The sequence below is a fragment of the Sinocyclocheilus grahami genome, unplaced genomic scaffold, assembly GCF_001515645.1.
Source record: "Sinocyclocheilus grahami isolate Dianchi unplaced genomic scaffold, SAMN03320097.WGS_v1.1 scaffold256.1, whole genome shotgun sequence".
NCBI lineage: Eukaryota > Metazoa > Chordata > Actinopteri > Cypriniformes > Cyprinidae > Sinocyclocheilus > Sinocyclocheilus grahami.
Genome location: NW_015505435.1, coordinates 609,374 through 632,083, shown reverse-complemented (window position 1 = coordinate 632,083; position 22,710 = coordinate 609,374). Strand labels below are relative to the sequence as shown.

Below are 22,710 nucleotides of genomic sequence, written 5' to 3'. Positions count from 1 at the left end.
ACCAACAATTAAAACTTTATCTGCAGCCAGCACTAACTCGGATATAAAATCAGCACATTCTGTAATAAAGTCTGTATGGTGCCCTGGTGGCCTGTGTACAGTAGCCAGTACAAACATCAGAGGGGATCTATCATTAACATGTGCTTCTCTGGATAATGTTATATGAAGCACCATTACTTCAAACGAGTTATACTTGAAGCCCGCCCTCTGAGAAATACTGAAAACATTGTTATAAATTGAAGCAACACCTCCCCCTTTACCTTTTGGACGTGGCTCATGTTTAAAACAGTAATCTTGGGGGGTAGACTCATTTAAAATAATGTAATCATCAGGTTTTGGCCAAGTTTCTGTCAAACAGAGCACATCTAGGTTATGATCAGTGATCATATCATTTACAAAAAGTGCGTTCGTAGAAAGGGACCTGATATTCAATAAGCCAAGCTTTATCATTTGTTTATCCTTATGACATCTGTTTTTTATTTGTTGAACATAAATTAAATTGTTATTGAACACAACCCATTCTCACTCCCAAGGTGTAAAAAACAGAAGCATGGTCAAGAGCAGTGTTTCATTATTAAGACGCTAATGGTACCCCTAGGATTTATCTTGGCAAACTTGGCATTCTGTTGCTTTCAATTGCTTGCCTTATGTGTCAGATCAAGTCACCGTTTATTCTTATCAATAATTATTTGCCAAAGACTGACAAAAAAGTATAAAAGTATTACAAATTACTCATGTTGCATTCCAAGTCTTCTGAAGTCTATCTTTACGTAAGGAACAGTTAAACTTATTGGTCAAAATGTCCCTACTGTGCAAATGATAATGAATATTCCATGCTGTCTATTTATTGATGCCAAAGGTTTCTCATTAAATGCAATTCCTAGTTTTTTGATACAGTAGTGCCTAGGGGTACCTTTAGCGTCTTACAGTTTTTCACATTTGCTAAGACACTAAACCCCATTCTCTGAACCAAATTCTTAATAGCCTAAACCAATTTGTCAAATAAATCACTCTTTCTGCAGAACCTTAAACAAGTTCTGACAGTTTAGACACTGTTTGCAGATCTCATGCACTCTTTTTGCAAAACTCTAAACACATTCTCACTCACTAATTTGCACTGTGATAAACTTGTGATGCAAAACCCTAAACACAAAAATGCAAAAGTTAAGCACAACTGCAACATGGTTGTCATTGTTTACACACAATAATTCAAAACTGTTAAACTTGTTTCTAAATATGTGAATGTACAAAATACAAAATATAAGCCAGTTCAAAGTACACAGATGGCATGGGTGCATCCATCAATCTCAGAGGTATGGAAGGGGCGGAGGAAGAGCAAGACCAAGAACAGTCATTTCAGATGAAATCAGAGCTAATGTGATAGACCATGTTCTTGTGCTTGGAACGACAGAGGCAGGACAAAGAGTTCAACCAAAATTTAGCAGATTCTCTGTGGCCACCATAATCAGTGGAAAGTTCAAAAGAACAGCACAAGAAGAGTGGAAGAGAATCTTGTGTAGAATTACAAGATTAACACGTTATGGTGGAAGAACTGGCCTGTGGTGACATACTGTAAACGTGCTGTCTTGTCAAGGCTGGATCCGCCACACCAGAGGGTTTTTTCCACCATTGCCTGCCTGCGACATAGATGAATTCCTCTGATTCATATGTATATTTGTATGTATATACTCTGTGTTTTTTTTTTTGAGAGTAACATTACAGTTTTTTCCAATTGCTAACACACAATTTTTCAAACTAGTCTGGTTTTATCAAAAAACTTAACACAATTCACAAAACCACACACCCAAACTGCAAAATACCTCATATATCCTGCAAAATGAAGCACTGCAACCGAAACTACACATAGCATTATCAAAAGCAAACTTTTGCATGAAATGGCACACACTTCATTCATATTACCAGATTACAGTATTGCAAAATATTTACTATATACAATAATAACAGTTGTTGTTTTTTTACTACATGCACTGGACACTGTGTTCTCCATTTTTTAATGTAGTGTGTCTAATGAATGATCTGTAGTGTGTATATTATTGACTAATGTGTGTATGATTTGAAAGATTTGTTTGATTTTGGGTACAGGTAAAATGGTTTTGAAGCAATTGTTTGATTTTGCCAGACGAGTTAGGGGTTCTGTGAATTTAGTTTGAAGGTTTGGATTTGTGTTTAAGGTTTTGAGAAAATGAGTGATGGTTTCAAGAAACGTGTTTTAGCAATTCAGAAAAACTGTAATAGAAATGCTAAAGGTGCTTGACCATGTTGCATTTTTTGACACTGTGGAAGTGAAGCTGAGGCTGTTTATTTGGGTTTGACCGACATTTTATTAATATCTCTTTTGTTCCTCACATTTCAAATATTGTTGCTTTAAAATGGTTAAAAATATTATTTATTTTCAATAATTATAATGAAGACATAAACAACAATAGTCTTTAAAATATTAAAATGTTTAAAAGTCAAGTCACCTTTATTTATATAGTGCTTTATACAATACATATTGTGTCAAAGCAGCTTTACAGTGTCAAACAGCAAAATAGTTAGTCAATAATGCAACAGGATAATAACAAAATAGTTTTTCAGTTAAAGTCAGTTCATTGTTGATTCAGGGATGTCATCATCTAGTTCAGCTCTCTTGTTTCTGCTATCAAGCCAACAGTATTGCCAGAAATTAAGCATCCCCAACTAAGCAAGCCAAAGGCGACAGTGGCAAGCCAAAACAACATCGGTGACAGAAGTGAAAAAAAAAAAAACTTGGGAGACACAAGGCTCAGTTGGGGGGCCAGTTCTCCTCTGGCCGGACGAAACCAGCATGAATAAACATAGTCAGCTTATGATTTTTGATTACCCACAAAGTGACAGATTTATTTTATATTTATTTTCAGACATACAACTATAATCCAGCATTCTCGCAGTGGCAGTTACAGCGACAGCTCTCTGTGGCTGCATGAGGATGAGAACAGAATCCAGAGCAGTCGTCACTGTCAGGAAATGGAACAAAGGTATTCACATATAATAAACATATATGTAAGTTAGACACTGGCAAAATAAATGATCAATTACAAGGCCATTTTTTTTCTTTCAATGATTTGAATTCAATATATTATTAAAGCTGCAAGAAGAGTTGTAAGGGCCCTCACACCTGGAGCCACCTCCACCCAGTGGTCTTAGGGAAACAGCCAACGGTGGGCAATATGCTTTAAAAGTAGTAAATATAGGAGGAATATGTCAAAGTAATTTATATGTGCCAAACTTCTTACTGCCAGCTGGTGGCGCTATGACTATAACTGAGTATTGGCATGTAGATGACTTCAGGCCAGGTCTTTTATCAAACATAACGTTTGGTGCAGATTGAACGTGGTATGTTTGAGTTAGTGTAAAATATGACATATCCTGTTGCCAACAGCTATGATTATAACTGAATATTGGCCTTTAAATGTCTTCAGGCCAGGACTGTTACCAAACATGTGAAGTTTGAGGCAGATTGTACACAGCATGTTTTAGATAGTGTAAAACTTGACATTTCCTGTTTCCAACAGGTGGCGCTATCAATTATAACTGAATATTGGCATGTAGATGTATTCAGGCCAGGACTCTTACCAAATATGTGAAGTTTGGGGCAGATTGGACATTGCATGTTTAAGTTAGAGTAAAACAAGTCATTTCCTGTTGCCAGCAGGTGGCACTATGATTATAACTGAATATTGGCCTTTAGATGTGTTCAGGCCAGGACTCTAATCAAACTTGTGAAGCTTGGGGGAGATCAGACATTGTATTTGTATCTTTTCCATGGCGAAACATTTAACTTTGTCAGGCCGCCACGGACACGCCCTTTAACGAAAACTCAAGATCTTCGCAATTTAACATTGCAAAGGCCTTTAGATTAGACTGACTAAATATAAATGTTGATATCATTAAATCTCTAGGAGGAGTTGATTACAGCATAAAACATGCCACTTCCTGTTGCCAGCAGGTGGAGCTATGGCTATAACTAAATATGGGCATGGGCATGGGCATGTGCTCAGGACAGGCCTCTTATCTAACAAGTTTCAGCAAGGGCAGATCAAACATTGTATGCCTGAGTTATAACAACTTCCAGTTTCATGGCGAAACATCGAAATTTGTCAGGCCGCCATGGACATGCCCTTCAACGAAAACTCAAGATCTTCGCAAATTAACATCACAAAGGGTTATACTGACCAAATTTGGTGTTGATCTGATTAAATCTCTAGCAGGAGTTAAATACAATGCCTGGAAATGGCAAAAAGATTACACAAAATTTGCTGAGAAAATGTAAAATAACTGACTTCCTATTGAGTTTTGGATTTTACTCCAAGATACTTTTTTGTAGGTATTAAATATGTCACATGTGTCTACGAATTTCGTATAAATGTAGCTTGCAGGGCACTCCGTTGAAAGTGAATAGGTTTAAAAAATAAAAAGGTTTAAAAAAGGTGATATCTTATCTGTCACAGGATGAAGGACTTACATGCTCAGTTGCTGGAGAAAGATGCCATGATTAAAGTCCTACAACAGCGTTCCCGTCGAGATCCCACTCCTCTGCGTCCTGCCCGCTCTGTGCCCTCCATTTCCATAGCAACTGGACTACACACACGTCACTCATCACAGACCGATCACAGAGGTAATACATATACAAATACATTCATTCTGATTAAAGTACTATGCCTTATTTTTTCTATAATGTATCATACACAGACAGCAGGGGTTGGACAAAATAATCTGAACACCTGGGAAATGGGTGATATTTCTTTTTTAAGGTGTTTCACCACCATTTGTAGTTTTCAACATTCTTAGAATAGATTTTCAACATTCTTTGAATAGATTCATACAACTATCAGAACATAGTTGCTTAAGAGATGTTGAAGGAGGGAATCTGCTTCTCACTCTACTATCCAAAACTGCCCAAGGTGGTTTGATAATATTTAAATCAGGTGATTGGTCAGGGCAGATGTTTTTGGAGCTCCAACTATTTGTGATAATAACACATTACAGCTCTTAACTTAACAATTACAGCTCTTCCATGGGTTTGTAAAGTTCCCCATGGTTGTAAAGCTTTGTAAAGTTCTCTGTGGTCGATTTGTGGAAACAGGGACTTCAAGGTAAATATTGAGGTTTGCTGTAACTTTGCACTAGTAGTTGTGTGTTGTTTGGACACAGTCCTTCTTAGTGTTCGATGGGTCCCTATCATTCACTTTCAGTTTTCACCCACTATTGTTCTTTACAATTAAGACTGTGTACACAAAGCATGGCAAGACTTCATCAGCAAAGATGTGTGTATATGTAAAATGGAATATAGAATATAATCTTTTGTAACAATGTACAACAGTTCAAAAGTTTAGGGTCAGTAATTTTTTCTTTCTTTATTTGAAAGAAATTAAAACATTTTCAGCAAGGATGTGTTAAATTGATAAAAAGTGATGGTAAAGACATTGTTAGAAAGACATATTGTTATTTGAAATAAATGCTGATCTTTGTCACTTTTTGTTCTTCAAAGAATCCTGAAAAAGTATCCCAGATTAAAAAAAATAATAATAAAATGTATATATATATATATATATATATATATATAAAGCAGCACAACTGTGTCCAAAATTGATAATAAATCAGCACATTAGTATGATTTCTGAAGGATCATGTGACACTGTAGACTTGAGTAATGGCTGATGAAAATCCAGAAATGGCAGTGTAAATGTATTTTGACACTCATTACTGCAATGTGACCATGTGCTACTAAAGGTTTTACTTAATAATGGTTTGTGTTTTTGTTTGCAGATGTTCTCCTGGGAAAACAACAAGCAGAGCACATCCTTCCCTATCTGCCCTCTCTTTTGGTCTCTGTCTCTTCATCTCTCCCTGCCTCCTCTCTTCCTCCATCATTCTCCTCCTCTCTACCTTCCTCTTTTCTTCCCTTCTTGGCCTCCACAGGTTCAAACACATCATTAATAACCTCATCCTCCTGTGTTCCGCGTTCCAGCACTTCCTCTCTCCCTTCCTCTTCTTCTTCCACATTACCCTGGCCCTCATCTGGCTCTCTTCAGCCTCCTTTATCATTCCCTCTCCCCTTCACTCCTCTCCTGTCTCTTCATTCTAAATCTGCCAGCAGAGACAGCGGCAGTCAAACAGGACTTAGTCCAAAGATATTTAGTGCTGCAACCTCCACAATACAAGAAAAGACAGGTGAGACAGGCAGAAAGAAGCAAGTGACAATGTAGCTTCTGTATCTATACATTCATGTGCAGGGCACAGTTCTACTCAGGAATTCAAGTCACCATGAAATCAAAATTGTCTGTTCTCATTTTTTGTTGAATCCTCCAGTGTTTATTGCGAATGATTTATCCATTCACATCTTAATTAAAAAAAAATCTTTCATCAAAAACATTAGTGTGCCCTTCCCCCTTGCTATGACGTCTCTGTGAATGGCCAGGCGATTTTCAATCCCTCCCCTCCAGAAACCTGTCACTCATATAAAACATTTATCCATTTAGTTTGCACTTTCTATGATCCAGTCATGAACAAAATCAAGTCCTGTGTTACTTTTTATCTCAGTCGATAAGCCACTTCAATTGGGTATACATGCCAGCTTTAAATTGAAACTCAAACTCGCCTTGCAAATAAGAACCTGTGATCCTTTAACATAACGACTGGTACTGCCAAATTTCTGACAATTACTGACAATTTCTTGGGATCCATCAAATAGCAGGGTCCCTTAGTTGAATTAATAACACTGGCTGCTTTTTGTAGACTCTCTGCCCAGTCAATAAATGTAGACCACAATAATACAAAGTAAAATACAATGGAACAGTGGAACACATCTTGTTAGAAGCTTAGTAAACACAATAAAAGCTTTATCTTCTACTGCATTGAATCCAGAGCTTATCCACCAACAACATACAACTATGAGACAAAAATTCAAGTCTTGATGTTTTTGTACATGGTGCTGTGAGTGACACAATTACCTTTTTATCACAATTATAGACCCCTACTGAAAAAAATTATGAATGATTCAAATGGCTAAATGATTCAAATGGCTAAAATACTAGCATCTAATGCTAGTATAGATATTAGTATCTCAAGAAATAGTGCTAGTATAATATTATCACTGAAAAAAGATTTTAAAAAAATAAAAATTTTATGTGCAGAATCCAGCCAGGCTAAAGGCCTAGAAGTTCGAGGACAGAAGATGCCCCTGCCTGACCTAGATCTGGTGGAGATCCTTATCTGAAAGAACAACCCTGGAAGTAGCATTCTTACAGACAGGACAGCGCTTAAGAAAGAGTGAGGGAGTGAAGAACAAAATATAAGACAGAAAAAGAAAGGAAGGCATAAAGAAAAATATGTTGTATAATGTAATGGATCACTTACAACAGACAGACAGAAAGGAGAGATTACAGAAAGGGATGAAGGAATGCAGTGCAAAGTAAAAGCTAGAATTCAGTATTATGCCTCCAAAATACTGAATTTGATAATTGATTGTAATTTTATTTCTGTCCATTTTTTACCCTGAAACAAACAAGGACTATGATATTTGACCTAGCCTATATACTTATTGCATACATAATGTCTTAAATTGCATTCTGTCAGATTATCAGCTGCCTCATAAGTGCATTCCACAAAGCTGTATATAAATCAGATAATATTTGTGTGAATCTACAAAAAAAAATGTTGTACTGAATTGTTATATGTACAACTAAATTATTGAATGCTGTTTAACTTTGTTGGTCTTGTGTCAAATTGCTGAAAATAAGCTTGTTAATTAATTTTACCGCAATAACTGCTGTTTTGCATCATGTGTGTTTTAATTACCTGAAACAAACACCCATTGTTGTAAACTGTGTTCTTTGGCTGGGAATATTTTAGTGTCATGGTGAAGTGTCAGGGGTCAATAACTATAATGCTTTGAGTCAGAATCCAATGACGCATGATTGATATCTACTTTAGTTTTAAACACCTATTTCAAAACTTAAAATTAAGTTTTAATTTATTAAATTTTTTTATTTATTATGATTATTATTTTATTTTTTAATTATTATTATTGTGATTTCCATGCTCCAAGAAATCCATTATTCATTTTGTGAAAGCTCTCAGGTAATCAAGTCAATAAAATTAAAGCACTTTGGGCTGGATTAAGTAATTTTTTTTTCAATTACATGGGTTTCACAAAACTATAAACCATTTTTTCCCAGGAATAAAAATAAGGAAAAACTGAAAGAATTTCACTGAAAACCTTTACACAGAGCTCTCAACTATTCAGTGAAACATTGCACACATTAATTTTACATAAATTAAGCAGCATTTAGACACTATGTTGCAAAAAAGTCTGACATTCCTTTTATCTAGATTTGAAAAAATAAAAAAATAAAAATACGCATAGTGTCCGGACACGTTATTCAAAATGTGTGAAACAGATCTGTCAAATTTTTCTTGCTGGTTTTCAGTTTTACATTTTCTGTTGCAAGGGAGAAAAAAAATCTCAGATTTAGGAATTGGTTATATGGTGGTAGTAACATTATCTTACAGGACAGAAAGTGAACCATTCTTGTATGTGCACTACTGTAAATGCTAGAAGCTGAGATTGTCCCATATAACTGTATTGTGTGTTCAGGGGCCTCATGTATAAAACTAAAAGTGTGTGTACGTACAAAAGTTAGATTTTGCGTATGCACAAAAGTTTTCAGATTTATAAAGCCATACGTATGCCAGAAACTGCGCAAGGCTGGCTTTATAAATCACAATTATCTAAATATTGTGCGCACGTGGTTTCAGTTTGCCTCAGTCTCCTCCCCAAAATAACCATATATGGAGCTGAAGACGGCCTCTTTTGAATATTTATGAGCTCACTGCATATTTAAATGACCAGTAATTTTCAAAGATTTGTTGGGTAAAATAATGGACGAACACGAACGCAGAGCAAAAAAAAAGAACCTTTTCAGATTGTGAGTGCAAACATCTGTTTGAAGTGTCCAAACATGCGAAAAGAACATGATCTTGCCTTAAGTGTTCTCAGAATTGCACGTCCAAAGCGTGTGCTCCCTTTTTAGGGCTTGAGTCTGTCATGTTTTGCTATAAGGAGTTAACCACACAGTTTACCACACAGTGATGGGCGCATAGCTGCCACAAATTATTTTTTCCCAGTCATGTCCTAACATCTCGTTGTTATGTCTTTAAACTTCATATTTGTTTCGTAATAACGACATATGTCATAAAAACAATATGTTTTTCCCATTGTAGAAGATTATATGGTTACAGTATGCACTGCTGGTGTTGCCACAGTCCTGAGATAAACGAGGATCTGCACGCTGCTTAAGTTACTGCAGGAGGTATAATAGGAACACTGTTTTAAATGTATTTCAATGTTATTGTTTTTATTGTAGCAACATGTTTATTATGATTAATCTGCAATCAGTCTACAATATAATGCTATCCAATAATTGAAAAAAAAGACATTTTGTACGACATTTTGTACTTTATCCATGGATCTACAGGCCTAATATAGAATTTATAGGCTAGGCCTATAGATCAGTACTTCATCACATTTTTCGAAAATCAGTGACAGTGTTCATTGCACGGGATTGTTGTGATTTACTGATAATCACAGATACTTTATCTAAACATATCAACCACAGTTTATAAACATTGTGTATGAAACAGTGCTGTATTCCGACGAGTAGGCTATTTCATTATTTAAAGGGGCGCGCGCAAGTGTACTGTATGCGCAAGTCTGACCAACTTTTTTATTAAAGAAATGCAAGCTGGCTGCTGCATGTTATTTACAAATCAGAGATGATTTTATTCAAATAAAACAGCCTTTGGCTTTTATGATCTAAAACAACATGTATGAAAATATGAGAACATTTTTATCTCAAAAGGCCTATTTAAGAAAAACCTTAGATGCAACATGATTTTACTCACTATTCTATAAACAGTACAATTGTTTTTAGTTAATAACATTGTTTCATGAATTGCTAAAATACATTTCTTGAAACCATCACTCATTTTCTCAGAACCTTAAACACAAATCCAAACCTTCAAACTAAATTCACAGAACCCCTGACTCTTCTGGCAAAATCAAGCAATCGCTTCAAAACCATTTCACCTGTACTCAAAATCAAACAATGCTTTCAAATCATACACACATTAGTCAATAATATACACACTACAGATCATTCATTAGACACTATACAATAAAAGTTTGTTCTCCATTTTTTGATGTATTGTAAATATTTTGCAATAAAACACACACACATAAACAAAATAAATCACACCTAAGTTTGGAATATATATATATATCTTAGAGAATATACAACAAAAAAAAACACACACACAGTATATACAGTGCCTTGCGAATATATTCATACCCCTTCATTTTTTTCACATTTTGTTTTGTTGCTGCCTTATGTTAAACTGCTTTAAATTAGTTTTTTCCCACAACAATCTACACTCCATACACCACAATTGTCAAGCAAAAAAACATCTTTGCAAATTTATTAAAAATAAAAAACTAAAATGATTCCATTGCTGTCCTATCTGGGACAGTTAAAATTTAGCTCAGGAGCATTCATATTGCTTGTAGATATTACTACACTTCAAGTGAAGTTAACCTGTGGCAAATTCAATTGAATGGGTATGATTTGGAAAGGCACACACGTCTTAATAAAAGGTCTAACAGCTGATAATGCATATCAGAGCAAAAACCAAGCCCTGAGGTCAAAATAACTGCCTGTAGAGCTCAGAAACAGGTTTGGAAGAGTTCAGAAAAAAATTCTGCTTCATTGAAGGGTCACAGAAGCATGTAGTCTCTGTTACCCTTAATGGAAGAAGTTTGAAACAACCAGGACTCTTCTTAGAGCTGGCCTTCTGGCCAAACTGAGCAGTTGATGGAGAAGGATTTTGGTTAGCATGGTGACCAAGAACCTGATGGTCACTCGAGTTGAGGTCCACGATCATATGCGGAGATAGGAGAAATCTACAGAAGGACAAACATCGCTGCAACACTCCACCAATCAAGTCTTTATGGCGGTGTGGCCAAACTCAATCATCTCTTCAGTTAAGACACATGGCATCATGTTTGAAGGAAACCAGCTCCGCTCATCACCTGCAGAGTGCCATCCCAAAAGTAAAGTGTACTGATACCAGCCTCATGCTGTGGGGCTGTTTTTCAGCAGCAGGGACTGAGGGACTCGTTGTAGAAGAAACGCTCAGTACAGCAAAATATAGAGATAGCCTTAATGAAAACCCAGTCCAGAGCATTCAGAACCTCAGACTGGGTAGAAGGTTCACCTTCCAACAGGACAATGACCCTAATCACACAGCAAGAGTGGTTTATATGTCTATAAGCCACTCTTGCTGTGTGCTTAGGATCATTGTGTGAATGTGAATGTCCTTGAGTGGCCCAGCCAGAGCCTGGGATTGAACCCAATCAAATATTTCTGGAGAAACCTGAAAATGTGCATCTGCCCCCATCCAACCTGACAGAGCTTGAGAGGTGAACAGGTGAGGTGAAGAATGGCAGATAATTACAAAATGCTGATGAGCAAAGCTTGTTGCATAAAACAAAAAAAGACTTGAGGCTGTTAAGGTGCTTCAGCTAAATATTTAGTTAGGTATGAATACTTATGCAATGTACTTGTTTCAGTTTTTATTTTTAATAAATTTACGAAGTTGTGACAATTCTGTTTTTGCTTTGTCAGTATAGTGTATGGAGTGTAGATTGATGTGGAAAAAAAGTAATTTAAAGAAGTTTATCATAAGGCAGCAACTCTGCAGTAGCTCTGATTTCATCTGAAATTACTGTTCTTAGTCTTGCTCTTCCTCGTCCTCTTCTTCCTCCACCTCGTATGGAGGTCTTCCACCTTGTCTTCCATACCTCTCAGATTGATGGATGCACCCATGCCTTCTGTGCATTTTGAACTGGCTTATATTTTGAACATTCACATATTATTTTTTAAAATAAAAATCATTAACATGTTTAAAGCATGCAAGATTAAGGGGAAATGTTGGCATACATAGTTCATTAAATTAAAGAACTGACAATTATTTCATTATTTAATAATATGGGGTCAATTACATGACATGCATATTTTGGTGTCTAAGTGCATTATTTCCTTAAAATAATTTGATACTTTAATGACAAGCATCACTTTATTCGATAAAACTTTAGGTTGAATACATTCTGAGTACATTAAAATTATAAATATTATTTCATGTTTTGGTACCTCAATACTCCAAAACGTCAGGTGGCGCAACCACCCTCACAAATGAACAAACTAAGAAAACTATTTCAAATTGAGTTTTAGCGATGATAAATTCTAACTAAAATACAGTTGCATGATTGCATGTTTAAAATCTTTCCTATAAACAAATTTCATACATACCAGTAGTTAATAAAGCTGTTGAAATAATTGAAAAACTTCTGTTCGGCAATTGGTATGTTTTCAAATGTCATGGTGGCGCAACCACTTAGAAATAAAATTAGGAATATAAATGTATTTACAAATATTTGGTTGTATCACCTGATATTTAAAATAATAATAATTTAAATACTTTGAAACATTAATTAACAAATTAAACTTGTTTAAACACATTGTTCCAAACTCAAAAATATGCATTGCATTCATTTAGAAGTTGTTTAGAAGCTTTATTTGTCAGTGACCCATACACAGTTTCTATTTGAGAATGGTTATGGTATGGCGTTATTGTTAATGCATGATGCAACACCACTTTATAATTTTCATAAAAGTAAGATTAAGGTATTTAAAGCATGCTGATACTTTGTTTAAGACATGTATATGCATCACAATTTTCATAATTACATTAATGGTTGTTAATAGCACTGTGGGGCCTAAAAATGGCAAAGAGACATCTTTTCTTTTTTTCCATTTCTATCTATCTATCTATCTATCTATCTATCTATCTATCTATCTATCTATCTATCTATCTATCTATCTATCTATCTATCTAAAATAAACCAGCTGGTAAAACAGCTTGGTCACACGGGATCTGTTTCACCATCTGTTCTCTCAACAAACACACAGTTAGCTGACCCCTGACCCTACTCAATTTATTATTTATCTATTCAAACCTCTATTGCATCTGATGATTGCAAATGGTGAATAAGCTTTATTTGTGTTTTAAATTAAAGTAGAATAAATTAGAATAAATTCAGCAAATAAAAATAGCAGGCTAAAACTTCTCAGTATTAGTGTGTATATATACACATTCTGTTTCTTCACACAATCCATAATCTTCAACACACAATCTGACTCTTCAAACTCACCTACCCTGGGAACAGGGAATTCTGAGGGGGGCATTGTACCCCAAACTAATTTTAGATTTTCAAATCTATGTGAATTACTGTGTCCACACTTATTACATTAACATATAGACATGAAACTTTTAATGTCCAAATTAAATAAATTTACAGATTAAAAAAAGAGAAAAAGACAAAAAGTCAAGATTCATAAGAGCATGATTATTCAATAAATGTACTGAGATGAGATTTAGTGACATTTAAGGTCAAGAGGACAAATTAAGCTCCAACCCTGATCAAACACCTCTGAGCAAGCTAATCAAGGTCTTCAGGACCACTAGGAAAACACAGGTAGGTGAGCTTCATCAGGGTTTGACCTAAACTCTGCAGGGCAGCGGCCCTCCAGGATTGGATGTGAGGAATCATGCCCTAAAGTATATAAACAATAAAAAACCATTTTTAATGACTACACAGGGCCATGGATTTAATCTATGTGACATTATCTCAGTGTGACTTTCTATATATTTAACTAGATCTACAAAAGACACAAAACAAATCTTTCTCCTGACTAAAACAAAGCAATTTCTCAAAAACTGAACTGTAATGATTTATGCTAGAGGCATTTCAATCTGAAATTAATTTCTACATACGCTTTTATGCTTCAAGGCATCATGTTTCTGAAGAAAAAATATCTGGAGTTATGTCAGTCACGATGTATTCCATGCTTTTCTGTAAGATGATGTCATATCCACTATAGCATGTGCTTATAAAATCCTAAAGTTCCAGCCATTTTCTAAAAAAAAATCAGATGAAAAAAGAATTCCAGCATGCTCCAATACAGGATTAAGTGAATTATGAATAAAGATGTTTGGACATTCAAGAGATTTCTACCATGGCCGCCACATAAACTTAGAGTGTGTGATGATGGAGGAGTTCAGGCTGTCCTCAGCTGATGCAAGACTTCCTTCAGTCTCTGTCTCCTCTAGGTCAGAGCAGAGATCCTCACTAGAAGGACTGGACGGGGATGGGGACAGTGCTGAGAATAGGTCGGACACATTGCGGCCTCCTGGATTTAACACCTCTCCAGCTGGCCATGATCCACTGGAGGAGGAAGGCTCTGATATGAGCTCCATGATCATCTCCTGAAGGTGATCCTCATTAAATGGCATGCACTCCAGCAGGTGGTTGAGCAGCTCTGCAGCCACTGTTGCATCGATCCCCGGGCATGTGGACACAAAGTTGTGTACCTCATGCATGCACTGGATATAACCTGCTGCGAATCTCTCACTGGCCTCTCGATTCACAGCTTCAGCCTCTGGAAGTCCAGACACACAAGAGCTTCAAATAATTTTCACGGCAACCAGTTGCCTAAATGCAGTACAACTGAGGTTGGGGTCATCTTACCCTTAGGACGGTTCTGTAGGATGCTCTCAACTCGTTTTACTGTTAGTTCAAGCACCTCTGCATTCTCCATTTTTGTCTGCAACGGATTAGATAAATACAATAATAAGAACAATTAGACAATAAATATGTGTTAATATTAAGAAAGTGAGGTCGGTCTATCTATCTGTCTGACTAAGAGTCGGTGGTAGAGGCAGTAAAGAGGAAATAAGCTTACAATGTTATCTGTGAGTAGTGTCCTGAAATCCTGCAGGCTTTCATTAATGCGCGCTCGTCGCTTTTTCTCCACTATAGGTTTTCGAGTCTATTGAAGACAAAAACATGCAATAAATACATGGTTGCGATATGTGCTTAAGCATACCACAGACTTCCTTTTTGGCCTTTATAGACAATGTAAAATGACAACGTCTAACCTTTCTGTCACCTTTAGCGGCACAAAATGCTTCCTCCTCCACACCGAGTCTTGCTGCGGGGGACATTCCGGGCTTGGTGGCTTGGTCAGTGATACGCCGTCCAGAACCGTTCGGTCCCTAAAATAAAGCAGACTAAATATACAGCATTTGATCTCCTTTATTGTGTATCTGAACAAACCAAACAGGACTGACAGCTCATCGATGAGAGGCTAGAGTGAGGGTTTTATAGTATCTTATTTGCATATGAATGAAACATTCGCGTGCAGTAGTCTGCGCTCGCTCCAGCCAATCACCGCGCGCGCTTTTGTCTCTGTCTCAGAGAGCACAAACAAGCAAATTTAATTATTTTTGTTTATATGTAGGTATACTTCCAGCCCACTTTCATTCCTCTCGTTGTGTGTGTGTGTGTGCATGTATGATGGCTTACTGTTGTTTTTAGCTGCTTGATGGCTGCGCTTCCTTCAAATACAGTTCAACTAATAATAATAATAATAATAATAAATTCGCGTATTTATGCACAAGACTTAAGATAAAAAAAACGGTTTGTATGATCGTGAGAAATCTGTTCGAAATTGAGGTCGAGGGGTCGTGTAAGGTAATGCCGTCAGTTGGCAGCTGCACGCTGCAGTCAGGGTTGAATAGAACAGACCACGGAGAGGGAGGGGGTGGGTGAGCGACAGGTGTCCAACTGTTCAACTGGCGCCCGATGGGCCTCTCTATTGACTACAGAATAGGCAACATTCAACTCTTTACTGTTACGAAAATATGTCCTGGCACATGTCAGTCTATAATAATAATAATAATAATAATAATAATGTTGATGGTGATGATAAACGAAATAACATTTTGCATAAAGAAAACAAAGTCCGTTTAGTACCCATAAGATTTTTGGGATTGTTACATTATTCGTCTGTGTGTGTGTGTGTGTGTGTGTGTGTGTGTGTCTCTCTTAATGTTTTGTGTTATTTTGGCAACCCAACGCTGCGTCAAAAAGGGACGCACCCAGCGCTGGGTTGTTTTAACCCAACAAGTTGGGTTATTATGTCCACAACATTAACACTGATATTATAACATTTATCAGAAACATGTGTGAAAGAATGTGAGCATGTGTATGAATGACAAGATCGTAAACTACATTTTTATTAAACAACAACACAGAACAAGCATTTAACATTTTGTTTTTTACAAATTATACACACAGTTTCTTTCATAGACCATGAATACAGATCAGGCATCGCTGCCAATTTTCATGATCTCTTTAGCATAATTGATGTAGTCATGAAGAAGCCCCATCAGCACAGCAAAGGCATGTGACATCTTTTACATTATCCAGGGCAGCCTCCTCCTTTAAAACCAGTGTTGCATCAGTTTGGGGGAAAGGACATTCTCCTCTTTGACCAGCATTCATCTCAGTCACCACCTGTTCCTCATCAGTGGCCTAAAAAGAGAAAAAAGAAATTGAAAAAAGAAAAATTAGAAAAAAGAAAACATTTAATTAAAACCTATCCATTTTCAGATAGAGGTGCATCCACATCAGAAAGGATAGGTAAATAGTCTGTTTTATAGTTTCAGCCACTTTGTGTGGTTGTTTAAAGGGGTCATATGATGCTATTTTAAAGATCATTATTTTGTGTATTTGCATTTCCACATAGTGACATAGACATGTTAGAATGAGCCGTTTTAGGAGGGCGTGGTTGACTCAACTTTTATAAAGAATATCTCTTTGGATTTGAGACTTTAGTCTTTGCAACTTTACAGATCTTCTTTATGCACCAAGAGCTTGTAATACTCCAAAGAGAAAGGAAAAATTGAAATTGCATCATATGATCCCTTTAATGTCTCTGTAATGGCAGCACTAGTGTGAGGGCATGTAATATTGTTTAAATAAATATATTGCTTTCAGAAAGCTACTTCTTTACTGAAACATTAAAACAGACATGACATTCACATACCTCACAAATTTTCATGTATGTGGAGGGCTGCTCTTTAAAGGGTTAGTTCACCAAAAAATTTAAATGGTCATAATTTATTATAATTTATAGCTGGCCAATCAGAGCACACCTCGCTTTTCAGACCGATAAGCTTTGTAAAAATTGACGCGTTTCAGAAAGGCGGGGCATAGAGGAGAAACAATAATGTACAGTATGTGGGAAATAATGTGTTTTTTGAACCTTAAACCACATAAACACATTTCATTACACCAAATACACAAAATAATGTTCTTTTTAGCAACATCATATGACCCCTTTAAAACAACCCAACGTCCTTACCCAGCGGTCTCAACCCAGCGTTTTTATACCAGCGTATATACCATCCTTCTGTGCAAGGGCGTAGCTACGTGGTGGCCATTGGTGGCCAGTGCCACCCCTGATGAAAGCTTGGCCACCCCTCTGGCCACCCCTGTGCAAACCTAACAGGCGCTGCGCAGACCGATCACTGTATGACATCTTGCACCGCGAGAGCAGACGGCTCCGTACGTTTTCGAGCACACCTAATTTAACACTGACAGACAGATTACATTTTTCGCCGTTCTGTGGCGCAAACATTTTGCGCTATCCAGATTGAACAATTGAGAACCGCCTAGACAAAACAAACCTCTGTGTGGAGGTCAGGAGGCTATAAGCGGTAACATTTTTTCAGTCAGAGTATGTTAATGGAGTGGAGCTGCAACAATTTCCTTCCGCTCTGCATTCAGTGAAAACTCTGCTCTAGTTTTGCTCCGATTTGACCATTTCCTCACTTAACGTTACTCTTCGCACACTGATAAGAGAAACGCCGCTTCGTGTTAACTCCATGACATAATATGCTGCTAATTGAAGCATCACTGAAAAAAATATTTCAATAAGCTATTTGGAAAAATCACAAAGTTCTGTCCAGAATGTAGCCTATAAATTAAAAATAAATGGCAATAGGCTAACGTGTTTTATTGTATATGTTAAATGATTGGTTAGCTTAATTTGGAAAGAAACTGTCTGATAGCTAAAACTAAATAATTAAATTACCTAATAAAAAAAAACGTTTCCATTTCTTAAATTAGGTGTGCATTAAACGATTTATTGAATACCATGGTTAGGCCTATCATGCAGCATTAAATTGTAGCATTAAATTATCATGCAGCATAGTCATTGTTGCTTTTTGCAATGCAACATTTTTGAGGAAGGATAAAAATGGTTTCATCAGATATTCAGTCAAGATTTGAGTGTTTTTTCCCCCTTTGTTCTTTAACAATAAGACAGCAAGGAGTGCGCGGGGCACACACTTAACACGGGTTAGTTGTAACAGACATGGTTTAAACTGTACAATATATTTTTCTTTATTTACCCCTAAAATTGTGTAAATTGTAGTTATGAAACAAAACATGTTTGTACTAGACAAGCCTGAAATTAATTTGGAAAATTAATTATACTCGTGCTGGAGTGGTTAAAAATCACCGCACCTCTCTGCTGCGCGCGCTCGGCCTACATCTATCTGTCTATCTGTCTGTCTGTCTGTCCTTATGTCCATCCATCCATTTGTGAATCTCTCTTTCTGATATAGCCTACTGTATGGCCTTTAAAGTCTTCCAACTTTAAACTTTACTTCAAACTGAAAACCTGAAAAATATAATTTTTTAAATACAAAGTAAAAAAAAAAAACATTACACATAATCTTACATTATGGGTCTGTCGCTGTTTTGTGTAAGTATATGTAATAAGACAAGTGTTTCTTAATACTGTAGGTATGTTTGTCTGAACTGTACAGAATATGAAAAGGACAGCAGAGGAAGATAGGAAAATACATTCCTTTTTTACAAAAAGGAATAGTAACAGCAAAACTGAACATGAAAATGAGGCAGGGGAAATTAATGATGCAGAAAGGAAAGAAGCAGTGGAAATGTCTGCCTCTAAGGGAGACAATGAGGAAGCAGAGGTACAGTCAGAGATGGAGCATGTATCGATAGAGACGACTCAGATCAGACCAGAATCAGAGATGAGCAAAACAGTCATGTAGTCAGTCATTGCCCACCAGGTATGTCTGATTAGGTTATATAAGTTGTACCTGCAAACATAAAAAAAAAAAAAAATTCTAATAACCTACTTGCATCTAAATATACAAATAGAATAGGGTTTATATAAAAACATTAGCTGAGGTCTTGCTTTACACTGCAAAACAAAATACTGGCCAAAGAGGGCACAATGAAACAATGGAATCAGACAGGAAAGGGAACTTTTTAGGTATATTGGAGCTGATTGCAAAACATAATCCTAACATTATGAAGAAAATGAATGCAGCTGGCAATGCAAAATATACAAGTGCTGATATCCAGAATGAGATCCTGTCTTGCTTAGCAGAGATGGTGCGCACCTCAATAATAAAAGAGGTAAAGAAAAGTGGTTTTCAGTATACTAGCAGATGAAACTAAAGACCTTAGCAAAAAAGAGCAGATTTCATTTGTAGTAAGGTACTACTACAATGGTGCAATAAATGAAAGTTTTTTACAGTTTGAGCATGCTGAACGCTTAGATGCTGAAGCACTGACACAAAAGATTATTGATACTCTGGAAAGATATGGTCTGGAATGCAAGAGTAATCTTGTAGGTCAGTCTTATGATGGGGCTGCAGTCATAAGTGGCAAGCATTGTGGTGTACAGACACGTATAAAGCAATTGGCAAAGCAAGCCTTTTATGTGCACTGTAATGCTCACTGCCTCAACCTTGTGCTGGTTGACACAGTAAAAGCTATCCCAGAAGCTAACTGCTTCTTTTCCTTGTTATCAGTCGAAATCAGTCGAAATAAGCTCTTTTGCACTACAAATCATTGTTTTTTGCACTACAATCACTATATCTGCACTGTTTTACTTTTACTGGTTTGCACTCTATCTGCCATATGCCTTGTGCTTTATATATATAGATATATTTTTACATTTTACCTTATTTGTATAGTTGTATTTTGTATTTTGTATTTAATCTGTACCTATCTGTATTTATGTTATCTGTATGCACCAAGGGTCTGAGAGTAACGGAATTTCAATTCTCTGTGTGTATGTGCTGTACATGTGGAGGAATTGACAATAAAGCAGACTTGACTTGACTTGACTTGTTACAAAAACTATATGTATTCATGTGTGGATCAGTGGTGCACCAAAAGTGGCTGCAAATTCAAGGTGAAATGTATCCAGGTGTTCCCAGAGAACTTCAACCGTTGAGTGACACACGGTGGTCATGCAGGTATTTGGCCTGTCGCAATTTAATGGACAGGTTGCCAGCAGTGGTACGAGTCCTAGAAGAAATAGCTGGGGAACAAACTGGGGAACGGTCAGTAGATGCACAAGGCCTTCTGTTCCAAATTGACCTGGAGTTTATTGCATTTCTAGCAACATTTAAAAAACTTCTTGGAGATGCAAAATTCCTTTCTGACATGCTCCAGTCTTCATGTCTTGATTTAGCAAAAGCAGTAGACCTAGTGGAGGCACTCATTTGCACATTTGAAAATTATAGAAATGAGAAGGTATTTGATGATGTCTGGACAACAGTTTTGAGTATTGCTGAGCAGTGTAATATCTGTATAGACACCATTCCCAAACGAAAGAGGAAGCTAAACTCTAAGCTAGAAGCAACCTGTGTCATGTCAACAGTAGGAAGTCAAGCAGCTCTGAACAGCAAAGAGTTTTTCAGAGCAGGGATATTTTACCAGGTTTTGGACATGATGCTAAATGAGCTGAGGACTAGATTTTCAGAACAAAATTGTGACATAGTGAGGGGTATCCAAGCTCTGAATCCTTCTAGTGAAACATTCTGTGAAAAGGATGTTCTGTTTCCATTTGCTAAGATGTATGGGTCTGATCTTGAAGACCTTGTACATGAGCTATACCAAATAAAGAGAATTTTGGATCGAAAGTTAAAACAGGAGATACAGAAACCATCCAGTATATTAGACCTTGCTGTTTTTGTTGAGCCTTTTAAGGATGTTTTCCAGGAATTCTTTAGGCTGTGTAAAATTGCAGTTCAAGTCAGTACTGCTGCATGTGAGCACAGCTTCTCCTGCCTAAAGCTTATCAAAACTCATCTCAGATGTAGCATGGCAGAAGACAGGTTGAGTGATCTGGGGATTCTATGCATAGAATGTAGAAGAGCAAAATCAATAAATCTTGATGAGTTTGTGGATATCTTTGCCAGAAATCACAAGAACCGTAGGATTCAGCTACTATAATTTAGAGACAAGTAAAATGCTCTGTCCCTTGAGTGAACTGTGTATAAAGTGCATGTTCACCTGTCAGAGTTCAGAGGTTTAGTACGAACATTTAGATTGTTCTTAAGACATGGGATAGTATGAATTCATGAGCAATTATTAATTTAGCATTTGGACACAGAAAATGGCTACAGTTTCTTATTTTACATACTTCATGTTGTTTGAGATATCTTTCCTAATGTTTCTATAATTTTTCAACATTTTTCTTTTTTGTAATGTTACTTGACTAATTAGAGTCCAAGAAGATTTTTGTTTACTGATTTTAAGCTTTTTGTCATTTTATTCTGCAATATTATTAGCATATATTATTAGCATATATATTGCTTTTTTGTATGCTTTGGAAATAAATGGCTAACTTTAAATTCACTGTGTACATTTGTAATCTATAAATTCTGTAGAATTTTTGTCTGTAAAACAGAACATGTAAAACATGGTCACAGTCAGATGTGTTTTTTTTTATTTATTTTTGTTTTGTTTTTGTGGCCACCCCAATAAAATCACTGGGTCTTACCTGGCCACCCCTGAAAATAAGTTCTGGCTACGCCCCTGCTTCTGCGTACCCCCTCTCTTCCTTTTAGACTGCACCTTTTCCATTAAAGGACAATATTTGCCCCCTAAATGGTCCATTCCAGCATTTTTTTAAATTATTTTAAATACAATATTAATAATGTTTTAAGTAAAAAAAAATTTCAATAGAGTAAAATGCAATGATGATAAAAAAAAGTTATTATTTTATAAAAAAAGATTATTTTAAATACTAAAAGCGCCAGTAGGAGGCGGTAAGTCACTAGGCGCGTTGCCATTACAGATTTGCACAAAACTTTGTCGATATTTTCTGAATGTCGATAAAAAAGTATTGCGAAATGACGGCGTTTCCATTAACCGATGTTATGTGGCTAAAACGTAACCTTTTGCCTCTCGCGATAAGTCATGGCAACGGATTTTGGTGGGATTTTGACGGATTTTGGCTATATTTATTCAAAGAAGGCTTATGTATGTATCTTTACAGAAGCAGCAAAGAGAGCCGCTTCAGAAACGTGTGTGGCGCGACTGGAATAAACCATAGACTGTATAAAAACATCAACACAAGCATTGAGTGGCCGTAATCAGCTTCGGTGACCGTATCAGAGCCACACTGCACCGCAGACATGTGCAATGTAAATTGTCTAAGTATTAATAGTAGGGAAAGCCCCTTATACTATCTCATATATATAGTTTTTTTTGTATACTTTGGAAATAACTAAATTCACTGTGTACATTTGTAATCTATACATTCTGTAGAATTTCTGTCTGTAAAACAGAACATGTAAAACATGGTCACAGTCAGATGTGTTTTTTTTTATTTATTTTTGTTTTGTTTTTGTGGCCACCCCAATAAAATCACT

The 22,710-nt window shown here is 36.4% G+C and overlaps 2 protein-coding genes across 3 annotated transcripts in view; one reads left to right on the top strand and one right to left on the bottom strand.

Annotated features, from left to right (window-relative positions):
* LOC107598785 (angiomotin-like protein 1) overlaps window positions 1-7,534 on the top strand; it is a 70,093-nt gene extending 62,559 nt beyond the window's left edge. For both annotated transcript variants that reach the window (XM_016290217.1, XM_016290216.1), the window contains exons 9-12: window positions 2,901-3,017; window positions 4,491-4,657; window positions 5,809-6,213; window positions 7,176-7,534. In XM_016290217.1, coding sequence (XP_016145703.1) covers window positions 2,901-3,017; window positions 4,491-4,657; window positions 5,809-6,213; window positions 7,176-7,258 — 772 coding nt within the window. In that variant the 3' untranslated portion in view covers window positions 7,259-7,534. The remainder of the gene's footprint in view (window positions 1-2,900; window positions 3,018-4,490; window positions 4,658-5,808; window positions 6,214-7,175) is intronic.
* A 6,592-nt stretch (window positions 7,535-14,126) lies between these two features.
* LOC107598795 (transcription cofactor HES-6-like) lies at window positions 14,127-15,306 on the bottom strand. The gene is made up of 4 exons (XM_016290228.1): window positions 15,097-15,306; window positions 14,901-14,987; window positions 14,687-14,762; window positions 14,127-14,597 (listed from the first exon to the last, which is right to left on the bottom strand). Exons 1-4 carry the CDS (start codon window positions 15,160-15,162, stop codon window positions 14,170-14,172), a joined length of 657 nt encoding a protein of 218 aa, XP_016145714.1. The 5' UTR covers window positions 15,163-15,306; the 3' UTR covers window positions 14,127-14,169.
* Window positions 15,307-22,710: the final 7,404 nt, after the last annotated feature.

Excerpts from the sequence above, each read along its gene's own strand:
- LOC107598795 (XM_016290228.1), bottom strand. The coding sequence starts at position 15,162 with ATGTCCCCCGCAGCAAGACTCGGTGTGGAGGAGGAAGCATTTTGTGCC. Across the intron at positions 14,763-14,900 it reads CACTACTCACAGATAACATT|ACAAAAATGGAGAATGCAGA; the intron begins GTAAGCTTATTT and ends AATCCGTTGCAG. Across the intron at positions 14,598-14,686 it reads CCTACAGAACCGTCCTAAGG|AGGCTGAAGCTGTGAATCGA; the intron begins GTAAGATGACCC and ends CTGGACTTCCAG.